The 27,457-nt window shown below is 39.7% G+C and overlaps 1 protein-coding gene across 1 annotated transcript in view; it reads left to right on the top strand.

Annotated features, from left to right (window-relative positions):
* Positions 1–27,457, top strand: part of F8 (coagulation factor VIII) — a 158,208-nt gene that overhangs the window by 105,770 nt on the left and 24,981 nt on the right. The window contains 3 exon segments of the mRNA XM_037199375.1: positions 9,938–10,082; positions 10,523–10,671; positions 11,490–11,666. Of these exon segments, the coding sequence (XP_037055270.1) occupies positions 9,938–10,082; positions 10,523–10,671; positions 11,490–11,666 (471 nt within the window).

Here is a 27,457-nt window from a genome sequence, read left to right as displayed (position 1 = left end):
AAAATATCACCACATTTCTGTTCTCTAATCTTCAGGCAAATTTTATTAGGGTACATAATATATCACTACAGTCTAGTCTGTGCATTATCTCCCCCATTATATGGTGACTCCATTTAGATTCTTTTCATATATGTATATATTTTGGGAAAATCCTACAGTAGTGCATTTCCATACAGTTTTTCAAAATGCCTTTAATATCAGTTATCAGCTGAATAATATTCCATTGTGTAAACATACTTCATTTTCACTCATCAGTTGGTGGACATCTAGGCTGTTTCCAATTTCTGGCTATTATAAATAGAGCAGCAATAAATAAGGATGTGCAACTATCTCTGTAGTAAAATTTAGAAACCTTTGGGTATGTTCCCAGGAGTGGTATAGCTGAATCTTGAGGTAGACTGTTTTTTGGCTTTTTGAGGGACCTCTACACACTGATTTCTGTAGTGGATGTACCAGTTTACATTTCCACCAGCAATGAATAAGTGTTCACCTTTCCCCACATCTCACTAGCATGTACTGCCATTTTCTTTATTGATCTTGGCCATTCCGACTGGTGCAAGATGAAATCTCAAAGTAGTTTTATGTTACATTTCCTTGATGGCTAAAGATGTTGAACATTTCTTTAAGTGTTTCTCAGCCATTTGGGTTTTCTCTTTCAAGAAATCTGCTTAGTTCTATACCCCATTTTTAATGGGTTATTTGCTTTCTTGGCATTCAGGATTTTTCATATAGTTTAGATAATAACACTCTATCAAATGTATCATTGATAAAGGACTTCTCCCATTCTGTAGGAAATTTGCTGTAGTCTGCTGCTTTGCCTGAATGATGGTGTCTTTTTTTTTTTTTTTTTTTTTTAGTAAATTTATTTTACAACATCATTTAGTTCAACATAATAGCCACAGATTCCCCTGTTCTCCCACTCTCGCCCCCCTCCCCCTCCCCCCACCCCACCCCTCATTCCCACCTCCTCCAGATCAAGGTCTCCCCGAGGACCGGGATCGACCTGGTAGACTCAGTCCAGGCAGGTCCAGTCCCCCCCACCCAGACCGAGCCAAGCGTCCCTGCATAGGTCCCAGGATTCAAACAGCCAACTCATGCAACGAGCCCAGGACCCGGCACCAACACACAGCTGCCTCCCAAACAGATCAAGCCAAATGACTGTCTCACCCGTTCAGGGGGCCTGATCCAGTTGGGGGCCCCTCAGCCTTTGGTTCATAGATCCTGTGCTTCCATTCATTTGGTTATTTGTCCCTGTGCTTTATCCAACCTTGGCTTCAACAATTCTCGCTCATATAAACCCTCTTCTTTCTCACTAATTAGAATCCCAGTGCTCCACCAGGGGCCCAGCCGTGGATGTCTGCATCCAGATTCCTCAGACCTTCCTTGGATGGGGTTTATGGCACAACTAACAGGGTATCTGGCCATCCCATCACCAGAGTAGGTCAGTTCTTGCCGTCTCTCGACCATTGCCAGCAGTCTTTTGTGGGGGTATCTTTGTGGATCTCCGTGGGCCTCCCTAGCTCTCTGCTTCCTCCCCTTCTCTGATGGTGTCTTTTGCTGCACAGAATCTTTCTGCTTTATGAGGTTCCATATATTAACTGTTGGTTTTAATGTCTGTGTTATTGGTGTCCTGTTCAGAAAGTTCTTTTCTGTGCCATTGAGTCAAGCTTATTCTCCACTTTCTCTTCTATCATATTCAGGGTATCTGGCCTTTATGTTGAAGTCTGTGTGATCCATTTAGAATTTAGTTGTGTGCAGGGTGATAGATATGAATCTTCTATTTTCATGCTTCTGCATGCAGCCATCCAGTTTGACCAACACTATTTGTTGAAGATTCTGTCTGTTCTCCAGTGTGTACTTTTTGGCTTCTTTGTCAAAAATTGGGTGTCCATAGTTGTGTGGAATTATGTCTGGGTCTTCTATTTTATTTCATTGATCAACATATCTGCTTTTATGTCAATACTATGCTTTGTTATTATTATAGCTCTGTAATACAACTTGAAATCTGGCATGAAGTTTCCTCCAGCAGTTGTTTTATTATTTAGAATTGTTTTATCTATCCTTGGGTGTTTGTTTGTTTATATATGAAGTTGAAGATTTTTTTTTCAATCTCAGTGAATAAGTGTTAGAATTTTGATGAGGATTGCATTTAATGTAGATTGCTTTTGATAAAATGGCCATGTTCATAATAGTCATCCACTAGCATGGGTCATCTTCCGATCTTCAGATATCTTCAGTTTCATTCTTCAGTATCTTAAAGTTATTATTGTACAAATCTTTTACTTGCTTGGTTAGAGTTATCTTGTGATATTTTTTGAGGCTACTGTGAAAAATAGTTTCCATAATTTCTTTATCATTATATTTATCATTTGTGTACAGGAAGGCTATAGATTTTTTATATTTAAAAATGTGTTTATTCATTTTACACACCAACTACAGCTCCCCCTCTCATCCGTCCTCCCACTCCCCGCCAGCCTCCTGTCCCAACCCACCCCCTACCCCTTCCTCCAAAAGGGTAATGGGGATTCAGCAAAAGGACTATGGATTTTTGTGTGTTAATTTTATATTTGTACTTTTATGGAGAGTGTTTATCAGCTATAGAAGTTTCTTGGTAGAATCATTAAGGTCTTTTATGTATAAAATCATATGATCTGCCATATTTTTACTTCTTCCTTTCCTATTTGTATTCTCTTGATCTCCTTCAGTTGTCTTATTGCTCAAGCTAAGACTTCAAATACTATATTGAATAGGTATGGAGAAAATGGACAACCTTGTCTTGTTCCTGACTTTAGTGGAAATGTGTAGCTGAAGTTTTCCTGGTCCTTCCTGGCTCCCGCAGCCCTTGCAGTCCTGCAGCCGCTCAGACCTTTGAGTTTCTTTCCATTTAGGTTGAGGTTGACTGTGAGTGTGGGCTTGCTCTGAATTGCCTTTATTGTGTTGAGTATTTTTATCATGAAGAAATGCTGTATTTCATCAAAGGCCTTTTCTGCAAACAATGAGATGATCATATGGTTTTTGTCTTTCAGTCTGTTTATGTCATAGATTGTTTATTGATTTATATATGCTGAGCCATCCCTACATCTGCAGGTGAAACCTATTTTTTCATGGTGAATAATCTTCTTGTTGTATTCTTGAATTCTGTTTTCAATTATTTTAGTGAGAATTTCTGCATCTGTGTTCATAAGGGATATTGTTCTAAAATGTTCTTTGCAGGGAAGTTTTTGTGTGATTTAGGTATCAGGGCAATACTGGCTTTATAAGAAGAATTTGGAAATGTCCCTTCAGTTTCTATATTGTAGAATAAATTTGAGGAGTATTAGTGTTAATTCATCTTTCAAGATCTGGTAGACATCCCCGCTTACACATGCTGATAAGCTTAGATTGGAGCAAGTAAGAGCTTATTTCTTAAAGTAAAAACCCCTCTCTATAAATTAGCCACATGTAAGGCCTACAACATACTGTATTTTTTTCATTTTTTAAATTTATTTATTAAATTTAATTTTACATATCAGCCACGGATTCCCTTGTTCTCCCCTCCCCCCAACATACTGTATTTTGTTAAATTTTAAGTTAGTAACAACTTAATTTTGAATATAAAAAATTGGTGTGAAAAAAAAAATCAAGATCTGGTAGAATTCTACACTGACTCCATCTGGCCCTAGGCTTTTTTGGTTGGGAGATTTTTAGTGACTGTTTCTGTTTCACTAAGGGTTATAGATCTGTATAAATTGCATATTTCATCTTGATTTAACTTTGGTAAGTCATATATACTGAGAAATTAATACATTTCTTTTAGGTTTTCAAGTCTGATGAAATAAAAATTTCTAAAGCATGTCCTTGTGATTCCCTGAATTTTCCTGTTGAATGATACGATGTATCCATTTTCATCTCTAATTTTATTAATTTGTATCTTCCCTCTCCTTTTGGCTAATTTGACTTAAGGTTTGCCGATTTTGTTGATTTTTCTCAAAGAAACAACTTTTCACTTCATTGATTCTTTCTATTGTTTTGTTGTTTCTTTTTTATTAACATAATTTTATTGATTCTTTGGAAGTTTCACATCAAGCACCACAACCCACTCATTTCCCAGTCCTTCCATGTCCACCCTCCATCCTTGTAACTCCCCAGAGAAAATATAAATAAATAAATAGATTTTAGAAAAGCCAGGTGGTGGTGTTGCACACCTTTAATCCCAGCACTTGAGGCAGAGGCAGGCAAATATCTGAATTTGAGGCCAACCTGGTCCTACAGAGCAAGTTCCAGGACAGCCAAGGCTACACAGAGAAACCCTGTCTAAAACATGAATGGAACATGTCAGTGAGAAAAACAAAACCAAAATCCATTTCACTCCTCTGTCTTTCCCACCTCTCCATCACATATTCATTTGTCGTAGTGATTTTGGGAACTACAATATGTTATGCAGTATACCCTTTTGCCCAAACAGCTTTACTTGCAAATGTCCATTGTAATGAGTTGTTCATCTGGTTCAAGGCCACTGGCTTCTGCTTCACCATCAATACTAGACACCAAAACTCCTCTCAGATATCCTGCTGTTACCGTGAATCATAGAGATCCTGCAGGTATTGCTGTGCAGGACCAGTCCCTTCATATGCTGCTACAGGTCATAGATGGGGTAGATGTTAGGCTGGGCCAATTCAAAGCCCTGGATGTGGGCCTGAGTGGTAGGTGAATTGGTCAGTCTGGGTCTCCACCAGGACTCAGGCAGGGAGCAGGGACAGTTCTCCCAGGAGGCAGGGCAACTCTCCCACTGAGGCATCCAGTGAGGGTCAGGACCAGTTCTCTGGTGCCCAGGCCAATGGGGCAGCTCTCCCATGGCCCCCAGTGGTAACACAGGCCACAAACATCAACACAGACCCCAGCTGCTGTGATAGGGACAAGGACCCAGACATGGCCCTCTGTTGCAGTTTGGGTCAAGACATTACCATGGCCCTGAATGGCAGCACAGGCCACTCAAATCAGTATGGCCCTGGAGGCAGCAGGACCCTCTGACACCAACATGGCCTGAGGTGACAGCCCAGACCACGGGCCTCCATCATCACTAGCCACAGACATTAACAGACCCCAGCTGCAGTAGATCCACAGATCCAGACATGGCCTTCAGTGGCAGCACATACAGGGACATCACATAGCCCCTTTTTGCAAGGTAAACCACCCATATCAGCCTGTTCCTCACTGCCATTGTATCTTTATTTCCACTTCTCTCCACAGTGCATGAATCATTCTACTTCTCTATCATTTCTCTGCTTCATACCTGTTCATTGTAGTAGTGCCGCACCCTACTGGCTTCTGCCCACCCAGGCCACAGGGCACTGAGCCTGATGCTGTTTCTATTTCATTGATTTCAGCCCTGAATTTGGTTATTTCTTCCTGTCTACTCTTTTTATTATTTCTTCTTGCTTTTCTAGAGCATTCAGGTGTGTTGTTAACTTACTAATATTAAATCACTCCATTTTTTTTGATGGAGGTACTTAGTGCTATGAATTTGCCTCTTAAAACTGCCTTCATTTGTTGTTCAAACCCAGAGCCAGATATCAGGGTGAAAGCTGAAAGATCACAGAAGCAGAGCAGCCAGCAACTAGTTCTTACCTCTATGAAATCCTCAGCTTAAAGAGAGTGAGTTCCTGTTTCCTCACACCTTATATATCTTTCTCTGCCTAGACATCATTTGCTGGGATTAAAGGCCTGTGTGCTTCCCAGTACTGGGATTAAAGGTGTATGCCACCGCTGCCTGGCTCTGTTTCCAGTGTGGCCTTGAACTCACAGAGATCCAGATGTATCTCTGCCTTCCTAGTGATAGGATTAAGGGTGTGTGTCATCACGGCCTAACCTCTATGTCTAATCTGGTTGCTGGCTCTGTCCTCTGATCCTCAGGCAAGGTTATCAGGGTACACAATATATCATTTTGATTGATTGTGGTTTTCTCTGTTACATAGAGAAATTTCCTTGATGAGGGGTGAAGACTACACTTATCTGTAGGTATAAGAAAATTGTTAGGTATTATGCTGGTTTAATAAGTAGTGGTTATAGATTCTCTTGCTCCAATAACCATACTTCAGTAGCACTGAGTAGTTAGCTAGTTTCCAGTATGGATATGGTATCCCTCTTGCTGAGAAGGTCTTAAATCCAATTAGAGAGCTGTTAATTACCATTAAGGTATACATACCACTACTGCACCCTTAGAGTTATTGTGTCATTTTGGTCACTGAAATAGTTCATGGGCATAATAGCTGGGTAGCACTTTTGGTTGCCTCCCTTCTTTGGAAGCTTGCATGGTGTCTTCTGGTACCATGAAAGCTAGTCCTCATGGAGGACACATTCAGGTCAGTTCCAGCTTAGGGGTCTCTGGACCCTGTTTCTGAATGTGCATGTTGTATTCAGCAATAGCAACTTACCTTCCACTTCTGGGGACAACCGAGGGCAATAGCAATAGGTTGTTTTGGTAGTCTTTTGGATTAAGCTACACTTTAAAAAAAATTAGGTTATTATTTCCCAGCAGCTATCAATTACAAATAGTCCCCTGCCTATGAGTGAGACTTCATGCCCACCTCCCCTCTCCATGATGAAATTTGGTCTGACTTGAACTTGTGTAGGTCTTGTGCAGATTAACACAACCACTGAGAGTTCATATGTGTAACTGATCCTGCTGTGTCCAGAAGATACTGTTTCTTTGCAGTCATCCACCACCTACAGCTTTTATACTTGTTCTACCTCTTCTTCCACCCTGAGCTTGGGAGGAGGGGCACAATAGATAAATGATAGATAGATAGATAGATAGATAGATAGATAGATAGATATAGATATAGATATAGATATAAATATATAGATATAAACATAAATATAGATATATAGATATATATGTATGTATGTATGTATGTATGTATGTATATTCCATTTAGGGCTGAGCATTTTTCAGTCTCTTATTCTCTGTACCTTGGCCAGTTGTGGGTCTTTGTGTTAATCACCATCTACTTTAAAGAGAGGCTTCTCTGATGAGGGTTGACAAATTACTATATCTATGGATATAGTAATAAGTAATGAGGAGTTGGTTTAATACTTTTCATTTAGCATACTATTTATTTGGGTTCTCTTCTAGGGCCTATGACCTCACTAGTAACAGGTTCTTGTCCTGACAACAATGTTACTAGGCATGGGTTTTATCACCTGGAACAGGCCTTAGATCAAAGCAGAAAGTGGTTGATTACTTTCATAAGATTTATGCCACTATTAAACCAGTGAAAAAAATCGTACCAAACCAGTCATTATAGTAGTTCACAGGGTTCATAGCTGGGTAAGGTTGTTGATTACCTTTCTGGCCTGGAATTGTGTATAGAACATTCCATCACTATAAAAACTAGCCAATATGGATAAATCTTTTATGTCAGTGACAGCATTGTTTTTCTATGTTCTATGACTGAAGTGTGTGGTGTCTTCAGCAGTAGGGCCTTACCATAAAGTTCTGCAGGGTAACTTATAGCATTGGAAAAAAGCCTGTAATGTTTGGGAGCCTATGTAAACTCACTGGCCAACAAATCCAAAAGATGTAACCCATTCCTGTCAGAGGGCTTTTGTTTTGTTAGCCTCTGCTGCCTAGTGGGAATATTGCTGTCTCTTTATAAGGTAATTCTGTTTTAACTCTCTCCATATAAGTATATTTTAGTACCTTTTACAGTATCAGGTTTTCATATGATTTATTCAAAATGTCTTTAGTGTTATTTATACTTCTTCATAGTCCCTCCTCCTAATCTGCCTTACCCACTCCCACCCAAATTTAACCCTTCCTGTTCCATTATTCCCCTTTAACCCCATATACTAGTGAGTTTTACTTCCCCTCTCTTGAAAGCCCCTCTATAGCCCCTTACTAATTTCCTGACCTCCATGGGTATTCCATATAGAATACACATATCTGATTTGAAGCTAAAATACACAAATTTAAAAATATGATGGTTGTCATGCTTTATCTAGGTTATCCAACTCAGAATGATTGCTTCCAACTCCATCCATTTATCTGTGAAATTTTCATAATTTCTTTTCTTTTTTTAGATAGGGTCTGATATGGTGTTTCTGATATTACTCAATACATTTGAGGATATTATTTACTGGTGTAAATAAATTATTTGTCACTTTATGCCTCCCAATGTTCTGTCAAATAGTGGTTGTCACTTGTGTAAACAAGATATAGAGTCATTATCTCTTGGTTCTTACACTCAAAAGTGAGTAGCTCAGGCAAAGACTGTTTGTAGCAGGAATCTTAAAAGTTCTTATTAACAAATTCAAACCCGAGGCCAGTTATTGGGGTCAATGCTGGTAGATCAGAGAGACAGAACAAGCCACAGCTATCTCACCTTGCCAATTCCTCAGCTGGTCCTGTTTCCTCAGACTGGAAGCTTCTGTGTCCTCATCCCAATGGCTCTCAGCTGAACTGCTGCTTAAAAGCCTGAATGCTTAACCAGCCAAATGCTGAACCAGCCAAATGCTTCTAGTTTCTGGTCCTCACACCTTATATATCTTTCTGCTTTCTACCACCACTCCCTGGGATTAAAGGTGTGTGTCACCATGCTTGGCTATTTCCAATGTGGCCTTGAACTCACAGAGATCCAGAGGGATTTCTATCTCTGGAATGCTAGGATTAAAGGTGTGAGTGCCACCATTTTCTAGCCTTTGTATCTAGTGGCTGTCTGTTCTCTGACCCCAGATACATTTATTAGAGTACACAATATTTTGGGGAACACAATACCACCACATTTCCCCTGATGTAGATGTAACTAACCGTCTTATTAAATAAGAAACACAGAAACAATGTAAAAGAGAAAGCCGAGAGGTCAGAGCTCAGAGCTAAAATCTCACCCTTCTGCCTGCGGTGTCCCAGCTTCCCCAAAGAGACCTATTTCCTGTCTGTTCGTCTATTTATAGTATTTTGTTCTGCCTTCTCATTGGTTGTAAACCCAAACACGTGACTGCCTCGTCACTGTCTGAATGTACAGCCCCCTAGGTCTTAAAGGCATATGTCTCCAATGCTGGCTGTATCCCTGAACACACAGAGATCTATGGGATTAAAGGCGTGTGCCACCACCGCCACACTCTGTCTATGGCTCTAATAGCTCTGACCCCCGGGCAACTTTATTTATTAACATACAATCAAAATCACATTTCAGTACAATTAGATTACCACCACAACTGTTGCTTTATCAAATTGAATAATTTAAGACTAAGCAGACTAGCTTCTTATCCTCTTTACCATAACACTTCAATACCACCACACTCAGTATCAGTCCTCCAACACACAAAACATTAAGAAAAAACTCATCTAAACCATAGCAACCTGTTACTAGAGGTACTGATAAAAAAATGGCCCTTCCAAGGTACTTGGGTGGATAGAGCTAGTGTTAAGACTACACATGAATGGGGTTGGATCTGAGTCCACAAAAGGTAGTCTTCTTCTGAATGTATAGCCAGGATTACAGGCAGCAGGCTGATATCAAACATCTATACTTGGTTTGGTGCTTCTGTAGTGTTTCTCAGACTCCCATACGCATCCCAAGATGTCTATAATGTCTGCCAAATTATTGTTCCTATGAAATAAGAGTTAGGTATCCCTTATTTCACCAGCTTACTAGTGTAATTATTCAAACACTGCCTTTCTGATGGCTCTATGCTGGAGTTACAAAGTGCTAATGACCTCCTCAATTTTTGTGAGGTACCTAAGGTAGAAAAACATTTCATTTGACCAAGACCACACTAAACTATCTTGTTCCACTCTTCTTCTTGGGGCATTTTAAAAAAACTTCAGGTATACCATCTTTCTAGTCAGCATATTGAAAAAAAAATGCCAAAGGCAAATTTATAAAGAAAATGTAATAGAACAACTTTCTTTATGCTTTGTATTTACTTTCCACATATTGATCATCTCTTCTAATAGGTCTTCTTTGGCAATGTGGATTCATCTGGGATTAAGCACAATAGTTTTAATCCTCCAATTATTGCTCGGTATATCCGTTTGCACCCCACTCATTCTAGCATCCGCAGTACTCTTCGAATGGAGTTGATTGGCTGTGATTTAAACAGTAAGTGCCAAGTCATCCCATATTATTTTCTTTTTCTTTCTCAACCATAAATAGAATAACTGTTTTAGTTATCCTGAGTGTGAGGAGGGATTTCTATCACAGAATAAAGAACTATCAGTGATAAAAAAAAAACCAAACAAAACCCCAGCACAGTCCTGAAACAGCAACAAAAAATAGGAGTATGTTACTGTAGTTATACTAACCATAGGGTTCTCCAGAAGCAGTCATCTCCTATACTTTTATCAACAAGGAAATTAAAAATCAAGCATAGCTAAGCAGAACTGACCAGAAAATCTGAGCATTTTAGCAATAACAGAAATTGTGTAGAAGTTGATGCCTGAAAATTATGATAACAGTATCTCTAAACGATTGAAGGCAGCCCAGTGAAACCTAGGCTGCAGCCTACCCATGTGGCAACACTGCAATTTTGTTTCTTTGAGGTTGTAGCATACCATTGGGAATGGAGAATAAAGTAATATCAGATACACAAATTACTGCCTCATCCTACTTCACCAATATGTTTGCCAGTTGGTCTCCTTCACAAGCACGACTTCACCTCCAGGGAAGGACTAATGCCTGGCGACCTCAGGTAAGAGCAATGTATTTACCACTTAACTAATAAAAGTAGACAATAGAGCCTGGGAAAATAGGCGAAGCCCTTGTTTTTCATAGGTATTTCTGTTCACTGTTCCTAAGAATGTTTAGGGAGGTTAACAATGCTCCACAGGCATTTAGATGATATACCATGTGATTTTGCATTCACTGAAGAAAGAAATGATCATTAATGAACTACCTGGAATAAGAATCTCTGTATCTGGTACTAGGTTAATATCTGTGAAATCGTCATGGTAACTAAAGTTCAATCCAGAGCTGGTGAGATGGCTCAGCAGGTAAAGGTGCTTGCCACCAAACCTGATGACCTGAGTTCAGTCCTTGGAATCGACATAGAGGAAGGAGAGAAACCAACTCCTTCAAGTTGTCCTCAGACCCCCACACAGGCTCTATGGCCCATGAGTACACACACATACACACACACACACACACACACACACACACACACACACACACACACACCAGAACAAATAAATATAACAAATTTAAAGTCCAGAGTATTACTATTTTGAATTAAATAGTTTGGCTACTACATTGCCAGACATTGTATTCTAGTAGATATGGTTCCTAGATTCATTCAGCACTTATTAGGCCCCTATTAAGTGGGTGACCCGAGAAGATTAAAAAAGAAAAGAATTATGAAAAATTTGGACCTCAGGATTCTTAGTCAAATAAAGGAGGCAGACAAACCATTATGTAGGGTCATAAGTACTGTAATATGGTTAAAAAGAGAGTTGTGGATTTCTGGAAGCAAATAGTGACAAAGGAGATATTATTCCAATATCTTTTCCTCAGGTGAATGATCCAAAAGAATGGTTGCAAGTGGACTTACAAAAGACAATGAAAGTCACTGCAATAATAACACAGGGAGTGAAATCTCTCTTTACCAGCATGTTTGTGAAAGAGTTCCTTCTCTCCAGCAGTCAAGATGGCCATCACTGGACTCACATTTTACACAATGGCAAAATAAAGGTATGTTATCATAAGAAAGGCACAGTGGGTATAGTGACTCAAGCCTATAATCCTGTCACTCAGTTCAAGGCCAGTTTGGGTTACAGAGTGAGACCTGGCCTAATGAAAGACATAATACCTGTCTTAGTTTTTGACATTTAGAGATAGAACCAGACTGATTTATAACCACCCTCTCAGGACAAAATTTACTAAGTACGTACATTAACAGAACACTGTAAATGATATTCTGAGAGAATACAGCGACTCCAAGTAAGGAAGTAAAATTCCAAAGAAAAAAACAAAGTACAGATCATCATGCTACTCATACAGAATGATGGCAAGAATCAAAGCTAAAGACAGAGTTGTGGTTTGGGTTTTGTTTTTATTTTTGTTTTTGCTTATTGACAAATGCTTAATGATGTTCTTATGCTCACTAGCAAGGCTAGACTCCTAAACCTTATTAACTCTAGTGGTCCATATATTATTCAAGCTTGATCTGGATTTTCTAGATAATTCAGCAAAGCATACCAATTACAAGCATAACACAAGGTCTTACTGTAGGGGAAAGGGGCTGGCTAAAGAAACCCACCCTGACCCTGGAGCCCAGAACTAGGGAAAGATGGCTCAGATCAGGGCAGAAAGAAACACAGTTTGGTTCAGTCAGATCAGAGCCATCTCTGCCCCTGGCCAACTGACTTGTGAAACCAACCAATCACAGAGCAGGACAGTAGAACCCTGGGCCCCAAGTCAACCCCTGGTTGACTCCACCCCCAAGACATCATGTGTAAACCGTCCTGCCTGGTCAGTTAGAAAAAAAGGCTGTTCTCTCCACCCTGGTAGAGGCAACTACTCTCCTGGACTCCTCCATCCCAAATAAATCTCTTTCTCAAAAGAGTTTTGGGTGTGAAGATCATTCACTGGTGTAGAGAAGATCCTTGCTGAGATATCCCGCAGTGAACAAAACAAGGGAGAGCTGAAAGAGCAGAGCAAGGAGCAGCTGAACAGAAGATCTTTGCTGAGATCTTCTCAGTGGACACACACAGCAAGAGAGAGCTGAAAAGTAACACCTTTCTCCAGAGCCAGAGGAGATTGCTACATTTCTTCAGGGGTTTCCCCTTTGGTAGAGTAAAGCAAAAGAAGCAACGGCTAGCTCAGTCGATAGAGCATGAGACTCTTAATCTCAGGGTCGTGGGTTCGTGCCCCACGTTGGGCGCCAATTGTTGCTGAAGGGCTTCTCTCCAGGTTCCATCAAGCCCCACAGTCCCACAATCCACGTATAAAATAATCACTCAGACGCTTATATCACTTATAAACTATATGGCCATGGCAGGCTTCTTGCTAACTGTTTTTATATCTTAAATTAACCCATTTCTATAAATCTATAACGTGCCATGTGGCTGGTGGCTTACCAGCGTCTTTACATGCTGCTTGTCCTGGTGGTGGCTGCAGTGTCTCTCCTTCCTTCTTCCTGTTTCCCCAATTCTCCTCTCTCCTTGTCCCACCTATACTTCCTGTCTGGTCACTGGCCATCAGTGTTTTATTTATATAGAACGATATCCACAGCACTCTTAGGCTGGAGAAGCAGAGCTCTGCTAAGAAGTCCCTTTAAGTGGGGGCTGAGCAAAGCTCAGCTGTAAAGGCTCTCCAGGAGAGGAGCAGGATTGCTATATCCTGCAGAGAGAACATCCCCCATCACACCAGGTATACCTTGACTTTCCCAAAGAGTCAGGATACCCTTACCTGCTGAAGCAGTTCCAGGCCTGACTCCCCCGAGAAGTCAGAAAAATTTCCCTTCCAGGGTTGGGCTGCTTCTTTGCAGTTCCAGCCATCAGAGCTGGGCTAAATAGCTCCAGGTGTCCAGGACACCTTCAGGGCAGAGCTGTTGTTCTGAGCAGCTCAAGGTGTCTGGGATACCTTGCCCTCTAGGGCTAAACTGTCTCCTTGCAGTTTCAGCCATCAGAGCTGTCCTAAGCAGCTCAAGGTGTTGCCTGACTCCCCAGGTAGTCGGGACATTTTTCCCCAGAGCTGTTGCAACCAGTTTACTTACATTGTTGGTGCTGAAACGTGGGACCAAACCCACAGAGTTGCAATCAATTTACTTACACTTACTATGCCATAAATTTATGTTATCTGTAGTAGTTTGTAATATATTTTAAATCAAGAATTAACCATGCTGTGGTATGTCAGCTTTCCATTACTATAACGACCACTTGAGATATCCAACTTATGATAGATTGATAGTTTATTTAGAACATATGACAACAGCAGCATAAATATCATAGTAGAGGGAAATAGAATAAGGAATTATAAAATTCTAGTATTATTTGGAGATAAAAGTATTGATTAATATTAAATGTTGATAATTTAATGTATATTGTATTTTCTAGAATAACCAGTCAATTATAGGAAAGGTTATAAGACTCCCTAAATGGCATAAGAAAAATATAAAAGGATAAACTCAAAAGCAAGCAGATAGAAACATTAAAGGTCAAAATAAGCAGGAAAAAATAGCATGATGAGATGTCAGATTTGCCAGGCATAGTAGTACACACCTTTAATCCCAGTACTTGGGAGACAGAGGCAGATGAATTTCTATGAGTTCTAGGCCAGCCTGGTCCACATAGTGAGTTCCAGGCCAGCCAAGTTACAGAGCAAGACCTTATCTCTAGGGCAAGTATGGTTCCCAAAATTGAGATGTTTGTACGGCAAGAATTGGAATGGCTGTTGAAGCGTCGGTAACCTGGTGTCTCAAAAGAGTAAAGAGGTATTGGTGGTGATGAGGAAGAGTAAATGGGTTTAGGGTTGCAGAGCATGGAGTTTAGAGTTACATGTATAAGAATGATAGCCATCATGAGGGAATATTATAGAGGAATGCAAAGGAAGCAAGAAGTTACACAAAGTGACCCATTGTTACTTCCATAGGTACAGAGAAGATTTGGGGACTCATTTAGAATAGTCTAAAAGGAGATCTCACACAACTTGCACTGCAGTGTGGATTTAAATTGTCTAATAACCTCAACTATACTGTCTATAGGGGTGGCTGGTGCTTCCTCAAGGGATCTAAATATTACCATTCCTCTTTGAGAGGGTCTAAACCCTACCATATAGATGTAGATCTGTCTCACAACCCCCTAGGCCCATTTTTATCCCAAGGATCTTAGATGGTGAAGGTGACCATACATTGTGCCAGCCCACAACAGAGTTGTTGAGGCCATATGCCCCATGCTGGCTTATAATAATAATGGTACTTACACCTCCAATTTGGATACCCATCCCAGGAGGGTCATCCATGAAGGCTGGATTTGTTTGGTCTTGGAGAAAACAAAGATATTTGGCATTATTATGGTAATTAAGGGTAGAGTTATCATTACCAAGTTTACAGAAATAGACTGCCTGGAATTGAAAGACAGAGGAAACTCCAAGCAGCAGCTGGAAGTCAAGTAGAGGAAGAAACCAAGGATTTTATTAGTTTGAACAGCATATATCTGACATTTCTACATTTGTTGTTCTGCCTAGGAGGCCAGGAAGAAAGGATCCACACACACACAAGCAAGAGTAGGAAGAACCCATATTAGGAATCCTCAAGCATAGAAGGCAAGAGAGAAAATTTAAGTGTTTTTTTTTTTTAATTTTACAATACTATTCAGTTCTACATAACAGCCACAGATTCCCTTGTTCTCTCCCTTCCTGACCCCCTCCCTTTCCCCCCAGCCCACCCCCCATTCCCACCTCCTCCAGATCAAGGTCTCCCCCGAGGACTGGGATCGACCTGATAGACTCAGTCAAGGCAGGTCCAGTCCCCTCCTCCCAGATTGAGCCAAGCGTCCCTGTATAAGTCCCAGGTTTCAAACAGCTAACTCATGCAACAAGCCCAGGACCTGGTACCACTGCCTAGATGCCTCCCAAACAGATCAAGCCAATCAATTGTCTCACCTATTCAGAGGGCCTGATCCAGTTGGGGGCCCCTCAGCCTTTGGTTCATAGTTCATGTGTTTCCATTCATTTGGTTATTTGTCCCTGTGCTTTTCCAACCTTGGTTTCAACAATTCTCGCTCGTATAAACCCTCCTCTTTCTCACTAATTAGACTCCCAGCGCTCCACCCGGGGCCTAGCCGTGGATGTCTGCATCCAGATTCCTCAGTCCTTGCATGGGGTTTATGGCACAACTATTAGGATGTTTGGCCATCCCATCACCAGAGTAGGTCAGTCCCGGCTGTCTCTCGACCATTGCCAGCAGTCTTTTTGTGGGGGTATCTTTGTGGATTTCTGTGGGCCTCTTTAGCTCTTTGTTTCTTCCTTTTCTCATGTGGTCTTCATTTACCATGGTCTCCTATTCCTTGTTCTCCCTCTCTTTTCTTGATCCAGCTAGGATCTCCCGCTCTCTTTCCATCGACCCTTGCCCTTCATTGCTTCCACTCATGTCCAGGCTGTTCATGTTTACTACTCAGCAGAGAAAAACAATGACATCATGAGGTTTGCAGGCAAATGGATGGATCTAGAAAAAATCATTCTGAGTGAGGTAACCCAGACTCAGAAAGACAAATATGGTATGTACTCACTCATAGGAGGATGCTAGATGTGGAACAAGGATGACTGGACTGCTACTCACATCACCAGTGAGGCTACCTGGAAAACGGGACCCCAAGAAAGACATGGAGAAATGGATGAGAATTTAAGTTTTAGGCATCCTTTGATTGACAGGAATACTTATCAGAAAAGGGATCCAGAGCCATTTGAGCTGTGACAGATGGGTCCAAGTTGCAACCCCTTGAAGCTTAGCAGTAATTAGTATGGTGAGGATGACCAGATATGTACCCATTCAGTGTGGTTTGAGGACCTGAGGGCAAAGTTTTTTTTCATAAATTTGTGTCCTGGTAAAATGGTTTAGGTGATAAGATCAGTAGAAGGCGGAGAAAGGACATGGTTGTAGCATGAATCTTAAAAGTTCTTATTAATAAAATCAAACCTGAGGAGAGTTATTGGGGTCCATGCTGGTAGATCAGAGAGACAGAACAAGCCACAGCTATCTCACCTCGCCGGATCCTCAGCTGGTCTTGTCTCCTCAGACTGGAGGCCTCTGAGTCCTCATCCGGAATGGGTCTCAGCTGAATTACTGCTCAAAAGCCTGAATGCTTAACCAGCCAAAATCTTCTAGTTTCTGGTCCTCATGCCTTATATATCTTTCTGCTTTCTACCACCACTCCCTGGGATTAAAGGCTGGCTTTCTGGGATTAAAGGTGTGTGTCACCATGCTTGGCTATTTCCAATGTGGCCTTGAACTCACAGAGATCCAGAGGGATTTCTATCTCTGGAATGCTAGGATTAAAGGTGTGAGTGTCACCATTTTCTAGCCTTTGTATCTAGTGGCTGTCTGTTCTCTGACCCCAGATAAATTTATTAGAGTACACAATATTTTGGGGAACACAATACCACCACACATGGTCAACATGTTCCTGAAGAAGGTGTCTTAAGATAATGAGAGAAAGTACATGGTCATAAAGTTGGGTTGGTTTCAGAGGAGGTAAATTTCCTAGAAGAAAAGAGCTGCCATACATTAACTCAAATGGATTGAGAAAGGAGGGGGTTCAGGGCATGACATGAATGCAAGTGAGGACTAGAGGTAGGAGTTGAGTTCACGAAAGATGAAGCTCAGAAAACAGCTTTGATAGATGAGTCTTAGTAGGTCCATTAGCCCTTTCTACCTTTCCTAAGGACTGGGGACAGCAGGGAATGCAGAGGTGCCACTTATGGAGTACCCAGGAATCTGGGGGTTTAGCTACATCCAGCATAGGATATCTGAGGAAAAAAATCTACATACACTATGCTCTTATGTCTGTTAACTTTATTCCTCTAAGACAAAATCCTATCAATACAGCTATAGCTTCATCAGGCATTTAAAGCAGAAATAACTCTAGATACAACAAGCTCTATACTCATCTACTTTATTTTTCTGGGATGAAATCCTGTTTCCATAGCTTCAGTTCCATCCAGCTCCCTAGCTCATTGTCCTGCTCATGACTAAACTTCTATGCTACCAGCCTCATCTTCATCCTCTATTTCCTCATTCTCCATGTCCACTACCCTCTACTCAGAAAACTCTACCTGAGACCTGCTTACCCTCTATGGAACCTCTGTCGTCTTCTCTTCTCTCTCCCATGCTGTTCTGTCTGTTTCTACAGAAAATGCCTGCCCTTTCTTTCCCTGGGTGGTTCTCTGCCTCCTCAGGAATGTTATTCCACCTCTCACCTTGATATATAAAAAGCTTTGGAGCTGAAGAGATGGCTCAGCGGTTAAGAGCACTGGCTGCTCCTCCAGAGGTCCTGAGTTCAATTCCCAGCAACCACATGGTGACTCACAACCATCTGTAATGAGATTTGGCACGCAGACAGAACACTGTATACATAATAAATAAATAAATCTTTTTTAAAAAAGAAAACAACCTCTTTTGTTCTCAGTCAGTTGCTCTGGAGAGCCGTTAGGCCTCGGGTCAAGGGGATGGTCTGAGCTTCATTTGTACAAGACGCAAAGCTATGCATCTCCGGCCAGCTTGTCTTTGCTTTCATGACCTTATCCAAGTACTGGCTCCAGCAGGGAAGTTACCTAGTTCAGCAGGTCTGAAAATATTTGGCCACACAAGAATTTCATAGTAGAAGACAGCTAGAATATTAAAGGCTGGATAGCACCAAATATTCATAATAAATGGCTTGCCTCTTAAGAGACCCTTAGCAGGTCAAGGTATAGCTTTAATACACAGCTGAATCTCTATGATATATTCTTGCAGCCCACAAGAGCCACTGTACCCCTAAGGCCCTTGAGGCTAACTCAGTAACTTTAGAGATGAATGGTAGGCCGTTATTCAATTGTATATGTCTAGAAAGTCTAAATTTGAGATGGAAACAAACCCTTCTACAGTCTCAGCTATAGTAGAGAAAACGTCTACCTATCCTGATGAAGTGTAGTAAGAAGATACCTATGTTTCTTGTTAGGAGGCATATGTGTGACATCTGTCAGTCCTTCCCTGGAAGATTACCCCAGAATTTATGTGGATTGAAGGGAAGAGGGGGTTGAAAGGCCCTCTGTGTAGATGTTTGAGTGCAGGTATAGAATCCTGGGTGATAGTCTAAAGGAGGGGAGAAAGGCTGAGATGGAAGAAGAGCGATTGAAGAAAGTGGTAGAGATATCAAGACCCATTGTGAAAGGATTTGTGAATAACTGTCAGGAACAGCTTTGCATAAGCATCAGGGATAAAGTACCTTTCCTGTAGATGGAGCCAGCCCTGAGTACCCATAACAGGTGCCCATATCCTGGAGGAGCTGTCATTGAGACTCAGAGTAGATAGGAGTTAAGCTTGGAGGAGCCAAGAGGAGAATATGGGAAGGAAGATAGAGATGTTACCTGACCTCATTAGCAGGCTTCTCAGTGGAAGCATTTCCCAAAGCTCTATTTCAAAGGGACCTGATGACCTCAACAGTGAATAACAGCCACCTGCTTGGGAAAATAAGAAGCTTCTAGCAGCTTTAGGATTAGAGGCCCACTGGTAATAGATATACTCTTGGTAGTAAGGAATCTCTTCTCCTGCCAAATGGAGGCATGATAGTGTAGGATGTAGATCACATATTTAGAATCTGTGTATATGTTGATGGTTTTATCTTATGCTAAAGTAAAGGCTCTAGTTAGGGCTATGAGCTCTGTCTTCTAATAAGCGGTGCCTAGTGGTAAAGAGACAGACTCTACAACTTTGTCAGAGAAGACTATGGCATAGCCCATTTGACTGGAGCCAGTGGAGGTAAGAGATGAGCTTCCACCTATGAACCAAGTATAGTCAGGACATGTCAAGGGAGAAAGAGAAAGTTGTGGGTTTTTATAGGTAAGGGTTTCACATTCTAGGCAAGAATGAGAGGGTTGTGGTCTTGGAAATGAGGGTAGCAAGGTTGAGATGAGAGCAGGAATCAAGTGAGATATAAGGATTTTCTAGGAGGGTAATGTGAAAAAGTTATAGCTTAGAATGGGACAAAGTAGATGGAGTCTTGTGTGTGATAGGAAACCCTTGAGCTGGTCTGGTGAAAGGACAGAGTGACCAAAGATGAGCTTAGAGGCCTCCTGTGCCAATAGGTAGGTTGCTGCTACTGCCTGTAGGCAAGGTTGCCGTCCCCTAACTGTTTGTATCTAGCTATTTGGAAATATAGACAATAGGGACAAAAGTGGGTCCTCTCTCTGTCCCCAAACCCCCAGAGCCATTCCCCATTTTCAGTAGTATACAGGATAAAGGGTAGTCAAGGTTAGGGAGAGCCAGAGCAGAGACCTGTAGTAGTACCTCTTGGAAGCAAGAGAAAACAGGCATGACTGGTTTAGTAGGACCTAGAGGCTCAATTAAGGGACCCTTAGCTGCTTCACATAGGGGGTGAACAAGAAGACCCAAGTTGGGGATCAAGGTTCTAAGGTACCCCACCAGGCCAAGGAAGAAGAGAATCTATTTGGTGATTGGAAGTGTGAGGGACTTCAAGTTCTGTCCTCCATCAAGAGTGAGTTTGTAGCTGTTTGGGTGATAATAGAAACCCTAGATACTTGACATGAAGGACAGAGAGTTGAGCTTTAGTGGGAGAATCTGTATCCTTTGCTTCCCTAGAATCATAAGAAGTTGAGCAGTATGTTGACATGACAGTGCCAGCAAGGGGCTGCATAGTAGAAGGTCATCTACATAATTGGATTAAGTTGCTAGGAAAAGAAATTAGTAGCCAGAGCGTGGCTGAAGAAATGGGGGATATCTCAGAACTTCTGGGGAAGGACAGTCCAAGTAAGCTGAGACACTTTCTCATGTCTGTAGATAAATTGCTAAAGGTCTTATTTAAAAAAAAAACACAAAACAAACAAACAAACCTGAGAGATCAGAGGAATAGGAAAAGCCACAAGTCATCCTCACCTTACCGACCCTCAACTTCCAAAGAGACCTACTTCCTGTATACCCACACCTATATGCCTTTCTGTTCTGCTACCTCATTTCCTCTCTCTGCCCAGCTACACCATTTCTTCTTCCTGCCCAACTCTGTCACTTCCTGTCTATACAGACCTCCAGACCTTTATGGTTAACTAGTGTTGGAATTTAAGGTGTGTGCCACCATGCCTGGCTCTGTTCCCACTGTGGCCTTGAACTCACAGAAATCCAGACACATCCCTGCCTCCCAAATGATAGGATAAAAGGTGTGTGCTACCATTGCCTGACTTCTATGTTTACTTATAGTGGCTGGCTTTTTCCTATGATAAACTTTATTGGGTGACACAGATAAAATATCGTCACATTTCCCCTTTTTTATCTGATATAAAAATTATAACTAATATAAGAAAAATGATATACAATAAGTACAATAACTATATACAATATATACAAACAATAAGTACATCAACAATGTCTAGTCCATTTGCATTTGATAAATTCAGCAAAAATATTCCATTATGTATCCTATTTTGGTGAGTCCAAAATGTACCTAATTCACTTTCTATTTTATCTTTTATTACAAACAGAAAACTATCTTATAATGTCTTTCAAATTTATATACTCTACACCTCTTACTGAGTTTCTTTTCTGAAATTCTTAACAAGGAAAACTGTAAATATAACTACCTAATCTTCAGCTTCCTTAGAGACCCAAGAAGGAAATAATATTACCTAGTAAAACAGGAAGTGCAAACAAGCGACTTCCAAAAAAATCTGAGTTATGACAGAAACAGCCAACTGCCTGGACAATCACATGAGGTTTCTTTAAGTCCATCACTTTTTCTGAAGTAGATTGGTGCTGCCAGTAGCAGACATATCTCATAATCATAAAAAAAGAAAAAAAGTCTACATTAAAACATCTTAAATGCCATATTCTGCAGATCTCTGAAGTGTTTGAAGATGACCTATCTAAAATATATCTCTGCTTGACCTTGACAACATACCTAATAGGACTACAAGTTTGATTGTAATGACTAACTACTAACCTGAATTTCTTTATATCCTAATTAGTTGTTAATAATAACTTTCAAGGATTAGCAGTTTGTGTTACATTGTTAAATGAACTGTATAGGTACAATACCTTGAACAAGATTAGAAATATATGTACAGTACTTTCTTTCAAAATCAATCTCAAATTTGTATCAATATACAAAAATTCAATGTAAAATATTTAAAACTAGTAGTTGCTTTCTAAAAGTAGATTCAATAATCTACCTTTTTATCTTATCATATCTATATAAATAATCTCAAATTTGTAGCAATATACATAATTTGTATATAATATACAAAAATCCAATCCTATATAAAATATTTAAAACTAGTAGTTGTCTTTTAAAAGTAGATTCAATAATCTACCTTTTTGTCTATATCATATCTATATCCTCTCCTTTTTCTTTTCAGAGTAAGTTCAATAATCTACCCCTTATTATATCATTTCTGTATCTTTTTTTCAGAGAAGATTCAATAATCTACCTCTTATCTATAGCCTCTTTTTTCTTTTTCTTTTTTTCAAACAAGAACCTTAAATCTAATCTCCTTTGTTAAGCATTTTTCCTGACCATTGACAATAACAACTTGTAACCAACCACCCTAAACAATGACAATTATCCAAAACCCATTGAAAGATCAAAAACCACCCACCCCACCTCTTGAGTATGTGGGTATCATGTTTTTAAAATTACTTCCTGCTGTTTGGGGGCAAAGGCATCATTAGGGATCCTGAAAAGAAAAAATTTGAGTTAACTCTCAAGTCCTGGGAGAGGTAGCTGTATCATTTGTTGTCCAGTCTCTGCAGAATGGAAAAATGCAGGGCTTATCTCAAGTCTTTGTTCCAGTAGTCTGTGAGGCTATATCATCTCAGCTAGCCATTTCAAAATTGTCCTGAGCAGTTTGTAGTCAAAAGCTGACTTTGGGTGATGTTTGTCAGATTAGTGGTATTATTATTGTCCATGTGGAATTGTCATTACAGGGCCCCACATCCTATTGGAGACTTCAAACTCACTGTTAGGCTTGGTCATGATTCCTTGCAGAAAACTGATAGAGACTAAAACACGAAAACATGTACAGGAAGCTAGATAAAGCCTTTTTATCTAGAATTAGTACTCTATATGACCATTAATATCATAACAAAAATTTAAGATATAAATATAAATAATATATATATATATATATAAATCTTATAAACTTTGATAAAACATTCATACCTTAAGAAAAATTTAAAGGATCAAAATAAAACCTTAATTTTGGTTTTCTTCTGACATGATACTGCATTTTCTTTTAAAAAGTATGATTTGGTTTAAAGAAGGACAGAGCCATTCTCCAAATCCAAAGCCAACTTTAATTTTTAATTGAACTGGGACTACATAAAAACCATTTATGTTAAGTGTCTGTAGATAAGAGAGATAAGAGCAGAAACAAACATTTAGGAAAACTTACAAAATTTTATATGTGATATACCAGTAGGCCGATTTACTCTTTTTCTTGGGATATTTTTCTGGATGATTTGTCCCTTTTATTCAGATGTCTCAGTTGTCCATTGTTCTTCAGATTCCTTAGCCTTTATTCTCCTGAAAGACAAACACAAAAACCTTTCCCCAAGCCTAACTTTGGGAAGTTTCCCTTTTGGCAAGTTTATATCTGATTAAATGAAAAGCATTTGTTAGTGGTATAAGTTAATTTCAATTGGATGGTCAGGCTGGTTGATGAACTATCACCTCCTCTAATTTAAAGGTCTCTCTTGTTCAAATCGAACCTTTATCAATTTTGATGATATCCATAGCTTTTCTACTCCTGTAGAAACAAAAGCCAAACCTCATCCCCAACATAACACATATCCTGGTTTCCATTCTGAGGTCAGCACATCTTTAAAGTATATAGATTGATTTTCTTCTGTAGTTTCTTCTATTATCCAATGTCTCTCTGGAGCTGTTGTTCCTTTCTCATTAGCACTGAGAAAATTCAAAGCTAATAGAGCATTATGTAATCTATTTCTGGGAGGTTTTGTTACTCCTTTCTGTTTATTTAGCATATCTTCTAGAGTTCTGTTTGATCTTTCTATGGATGCTTGGCCTGTAGGATTATGTGGTATACCTGTAATATGCTTTATATTGTAATGAGCAAAAACCTGTTTCATTTTACCAGAGACATATGCTGGAGTATTGTCAGTTTTAATTTGTGCAGGTATACCCATGATGGCCATAACTTCTAGCAAATGCATGATTATAGAATCAGCTTTTTCAGAACTCAGAGCAGTTGCCCATTAAAATCCTGAATAAGGCCGGGCGGTGGTGGCGCACGCCTTTAATCCCAGCACTCGGGAGGCAGAGGCAGGTGGATCTCTGTGAGTTCGAGGCCAGCCTGGGCTACCAAGTGAGTTCCAGGAAAGGCGCAAAGCTACACAGAGAAACCCTGTCTCGAAAAACCAAAAAAAAAAAAAAATCCTGAATAAGTATCAATGGTATGGTGTACATATTTCAGTTTTCCAAATTCTGCAAAGTGAAACACATCCATCTGCCAGATTTCATTCCTCTGAGTACCCCTTGGGTTACATCCTGCTGGTAGTGGAGTCTGATTGTAAAAAGAACAAGTAGGACCTTTCCTTACGATTTCCTTGGTTTGTTTACAGGTTATGGAAAAATCTTTTTTTAAACCCTTACTATTGACATGATTTTTTTATGAAATTCTGAGGCCTCCAGCACATTTCCTATAAATAGTCTATCAATCTCATCATTACTTTGTACTAGAGGGCCTGGCAGTCCTGTATGGGATCAGATGTGATTTATATATATATGGGTGCTTCCTATTCCTGATTATATCTTGTAACTGGATAAATAGTGAAGTTAATTCTGACTCATCAGGGATAAATTCTGCAGTATCAATATGTAAGACCACACTTTGAGCATATGGAGAATCAGTAACTATGTTGAGAGATTCTGAAAAATCCATTAATACCAACAGAATAGCATACAATTCCAATTTTTGAACTGACTTATAAGGACTTTGAACCACTTTACTTAAATTTTCTGACTTGTAACCTGCATTTCCTTGTTTGTTTGCATCTGTATAAAATGTACAGATATGGGTGTTCCCATACAATTTGAGGCAGAATCCAATCAGCTCTCTTTATTAGTTGAATTCTATCACTTTTGGGATATTTTCTGTTAATCTCTCCAAAAAATTACTATAAGCTCTTTGCCAAGGTTCACTTTCTTCCTATAATTTGTCAATGTCATCCTTAGTTAAAGGTACTACAATTTCTGCTGGGTCTATTCCTGCTAATTGACAATGTCTCAATTTTCCTTTTAAAATCAAGTCAGAGATCTTTTCCACACAAGTTTTTAATTTTTTACTCTGTTTATTTGGTAACAATATCCATTCCAATATAATATCTCTCCTCTGCATTAAAATTCCTGTAGGAGAATGCTTAGAGGGTAAAATAACCAAAATGCAGTCAAGCTTTGGATCCACATGATCCCCATGTCCTTCCTGTACTTTCTTTTCCACCAAGGCCAATTCTCTCTCAGCTCCAGCTGATAATTCTCTTGGACTATTTAAGTCCTTTTCACATTCTAAGGTTTTGAACAAATTACTCAATTCATCATTCTTTACTCCAACAACAGTCTGTAGGTAGGAAATATCTCCGAATAATTTTTGAAAGTCATTAAGAGTCCATAATTGATCTCTCCTAATTTGTACCTTTTGGGGTCTAATACTTTGTAGATCTATTTTATATCCTAAATAATTACTAGAATCTCCTCTTTTTATCTTTTCAGGAGGAATTTGTAATCCCCAACAAGGCATTTTTTTTACTACTTCAAACATTCTTTCTAAAGTATCTGCATTTGAATCAGCTAGTAAAATATTGTCCATGTAATGATAAATTATGGATTTAAGAAATTGTTTACATATTGCTTCCAATGACTGTTGTACAAAATATTGGCACAGGGTTGGGCTATTTAACATTCCCTGTTGGAGAACCCTCCATTGAAATCTTTTAACTGGTTGAGAATTATTACAAGTAGGCACCGTGAATGCAAATCTTTCTCTGTCTTTTTCTTGTAAGGATATTGAGAAGAAACAGTCCTTTAAATTGATAACTATAAGAGGCCATCCTTTAGGTAACAGAGTAATCAAAGGAGTTCCAGATTGTAGAGAGCTCATTCGCTGCATTACTTTGTTAATTGCTCTTAGGTCTGTTACCATTCTCCATTTACCAGATTTCTTTTTAATAACAAATACAGAATTCCAAGGGCTGATTGATTCTTCAATATGCTGAGCATTTCACTGCTCTTGTATCAGCTTATTTAAAGCCTGCAGTTTCTCTGTTGTTAAAGGCCATTGCTGAACCCATACAGGCTTGTCTGTTAACCATTTTAAAGGTAGAGCTGTTGATATCTTTGAAAGATCAGCAGTTGTTGTGCCCTGTTCTTTTATGATCTGGTTAGCCAATGACTGCTCTTTTTTTTTTTTTAAGACAGGGTTTCTCTGTGTAGCTTTGCTCCTTTCCTGGAACTCACTCTGTAGACCAGGCTGTCCTTGAAATCACAGAGATCCGCCCGCCTCTGCCTCCCAAGTGCTGGGATTAAAGGTGTGTACCACCACAGCCCAGCTGTGACTGCTCTTTATAATACCTCCTAATATTTCTCTCAGAAACATGAGTTAGTTTATGGTTTGTTTCTAAGTTGGAGGAATGTTAATCTGGGTATTCCATTGTTGTAATAGATCACAGCCCCATAAATTCATAGCTATATGAGACACATATGGCTTCAATTTTCCTTTCTGTTCTTCTGTTCCTATACATTCAAGCCATCTTGTGCTCTGTTTCACTTGAGATAATGTTCCAATCCCTAACAGCTAAGCATTTACCTCCTGAAGAGGTCAATTTGGATGCCAACATTCTAGTGCAATTATTGTGATATTTGCACCTGTGGCTACAAGACCTTCCAAGAGAACATCATCTATTCAGATTTTTAATTTTGGTCTTTGTTCATTTATAGAAGTTTGCCGAAAATTTTGCTTTATGGTTTCTCCTGAATATCCTATTCTCTCTGTCAGAGATTTACTATCACCCCGAACAGTCTGGTTTATTCCAATAGGCATTTGGTTATTTAATTACTCTGAGATGGGGTTTCTTCTAGGATGACAGGAAAGAACTGAACTGAATTTGCCATTGGGGCCTGCAAGAGGGCCCTCAGGGAGTTTCCCGGTGGCAAAGGCAAAGGATTACCTTGTCTGTCCCTTGTTGATCTACATTTGTTAGTCCAATGTTTACCTTTACCACTCCTGTATAATCCAGAAGGGAAGGGTGTTCTGTTGCCATTATTCTGTGAAGAAACATTGTTTCTAGAAATGTCCTGTTTACAGTCCCTTTTTAGGTGACCTTGTTTACTGCAATTAAAGCATCTGACATTATTATTTTTCTTCAAAACTCTTGAAATCACCTCTCCTATCCACATATCATCATGGTCGTGAGACTCAATATTAATTGTGTCCCTGATCCAATCCTCTAAGGTTGCTGATCTTGCCTTTAATGGCCTAATTACCCTTTTGCATGCTGGATTAGCATTCTCAAAACCAAAGATTCAATTATTATCTGTCTAGTTTCTAAATTTGGTATAATTCTATTTACTTCTGAAGACAGCCTTTGTAAGAAATCTGTGAAAGTATCTTTCAGGCTCTGTATAACTTTTGTAAATGACTCAATTTTTCCCCTACTTCCTCAATTCTGTCCTATGCATTCATGGCTGCCATGTGGCCTAGAATTAGGGTTTGGATATCATATAAACTTTGTCTTTGTATATCAGCATAATTGCCTTCTCCAA

This window comes from Peromyscus leucopus, chromosome X (genome assembly GCF_004664715.2).
Source record: "Peromyscus leucopus breed LL Stock chromosome X, UCI_PerLeu_2.1, whole genome shotgun sequence".
Classification (NCBI taxonomy): Eukaryota; Metazoa; Chordata; class Mammalia; order Rodentia; family Cricetidae; genus Peromyscus; species Peromyscus leucopus.
This window is presented reverse-complemented; position numbering and strand designations above follow the sequence as displayed.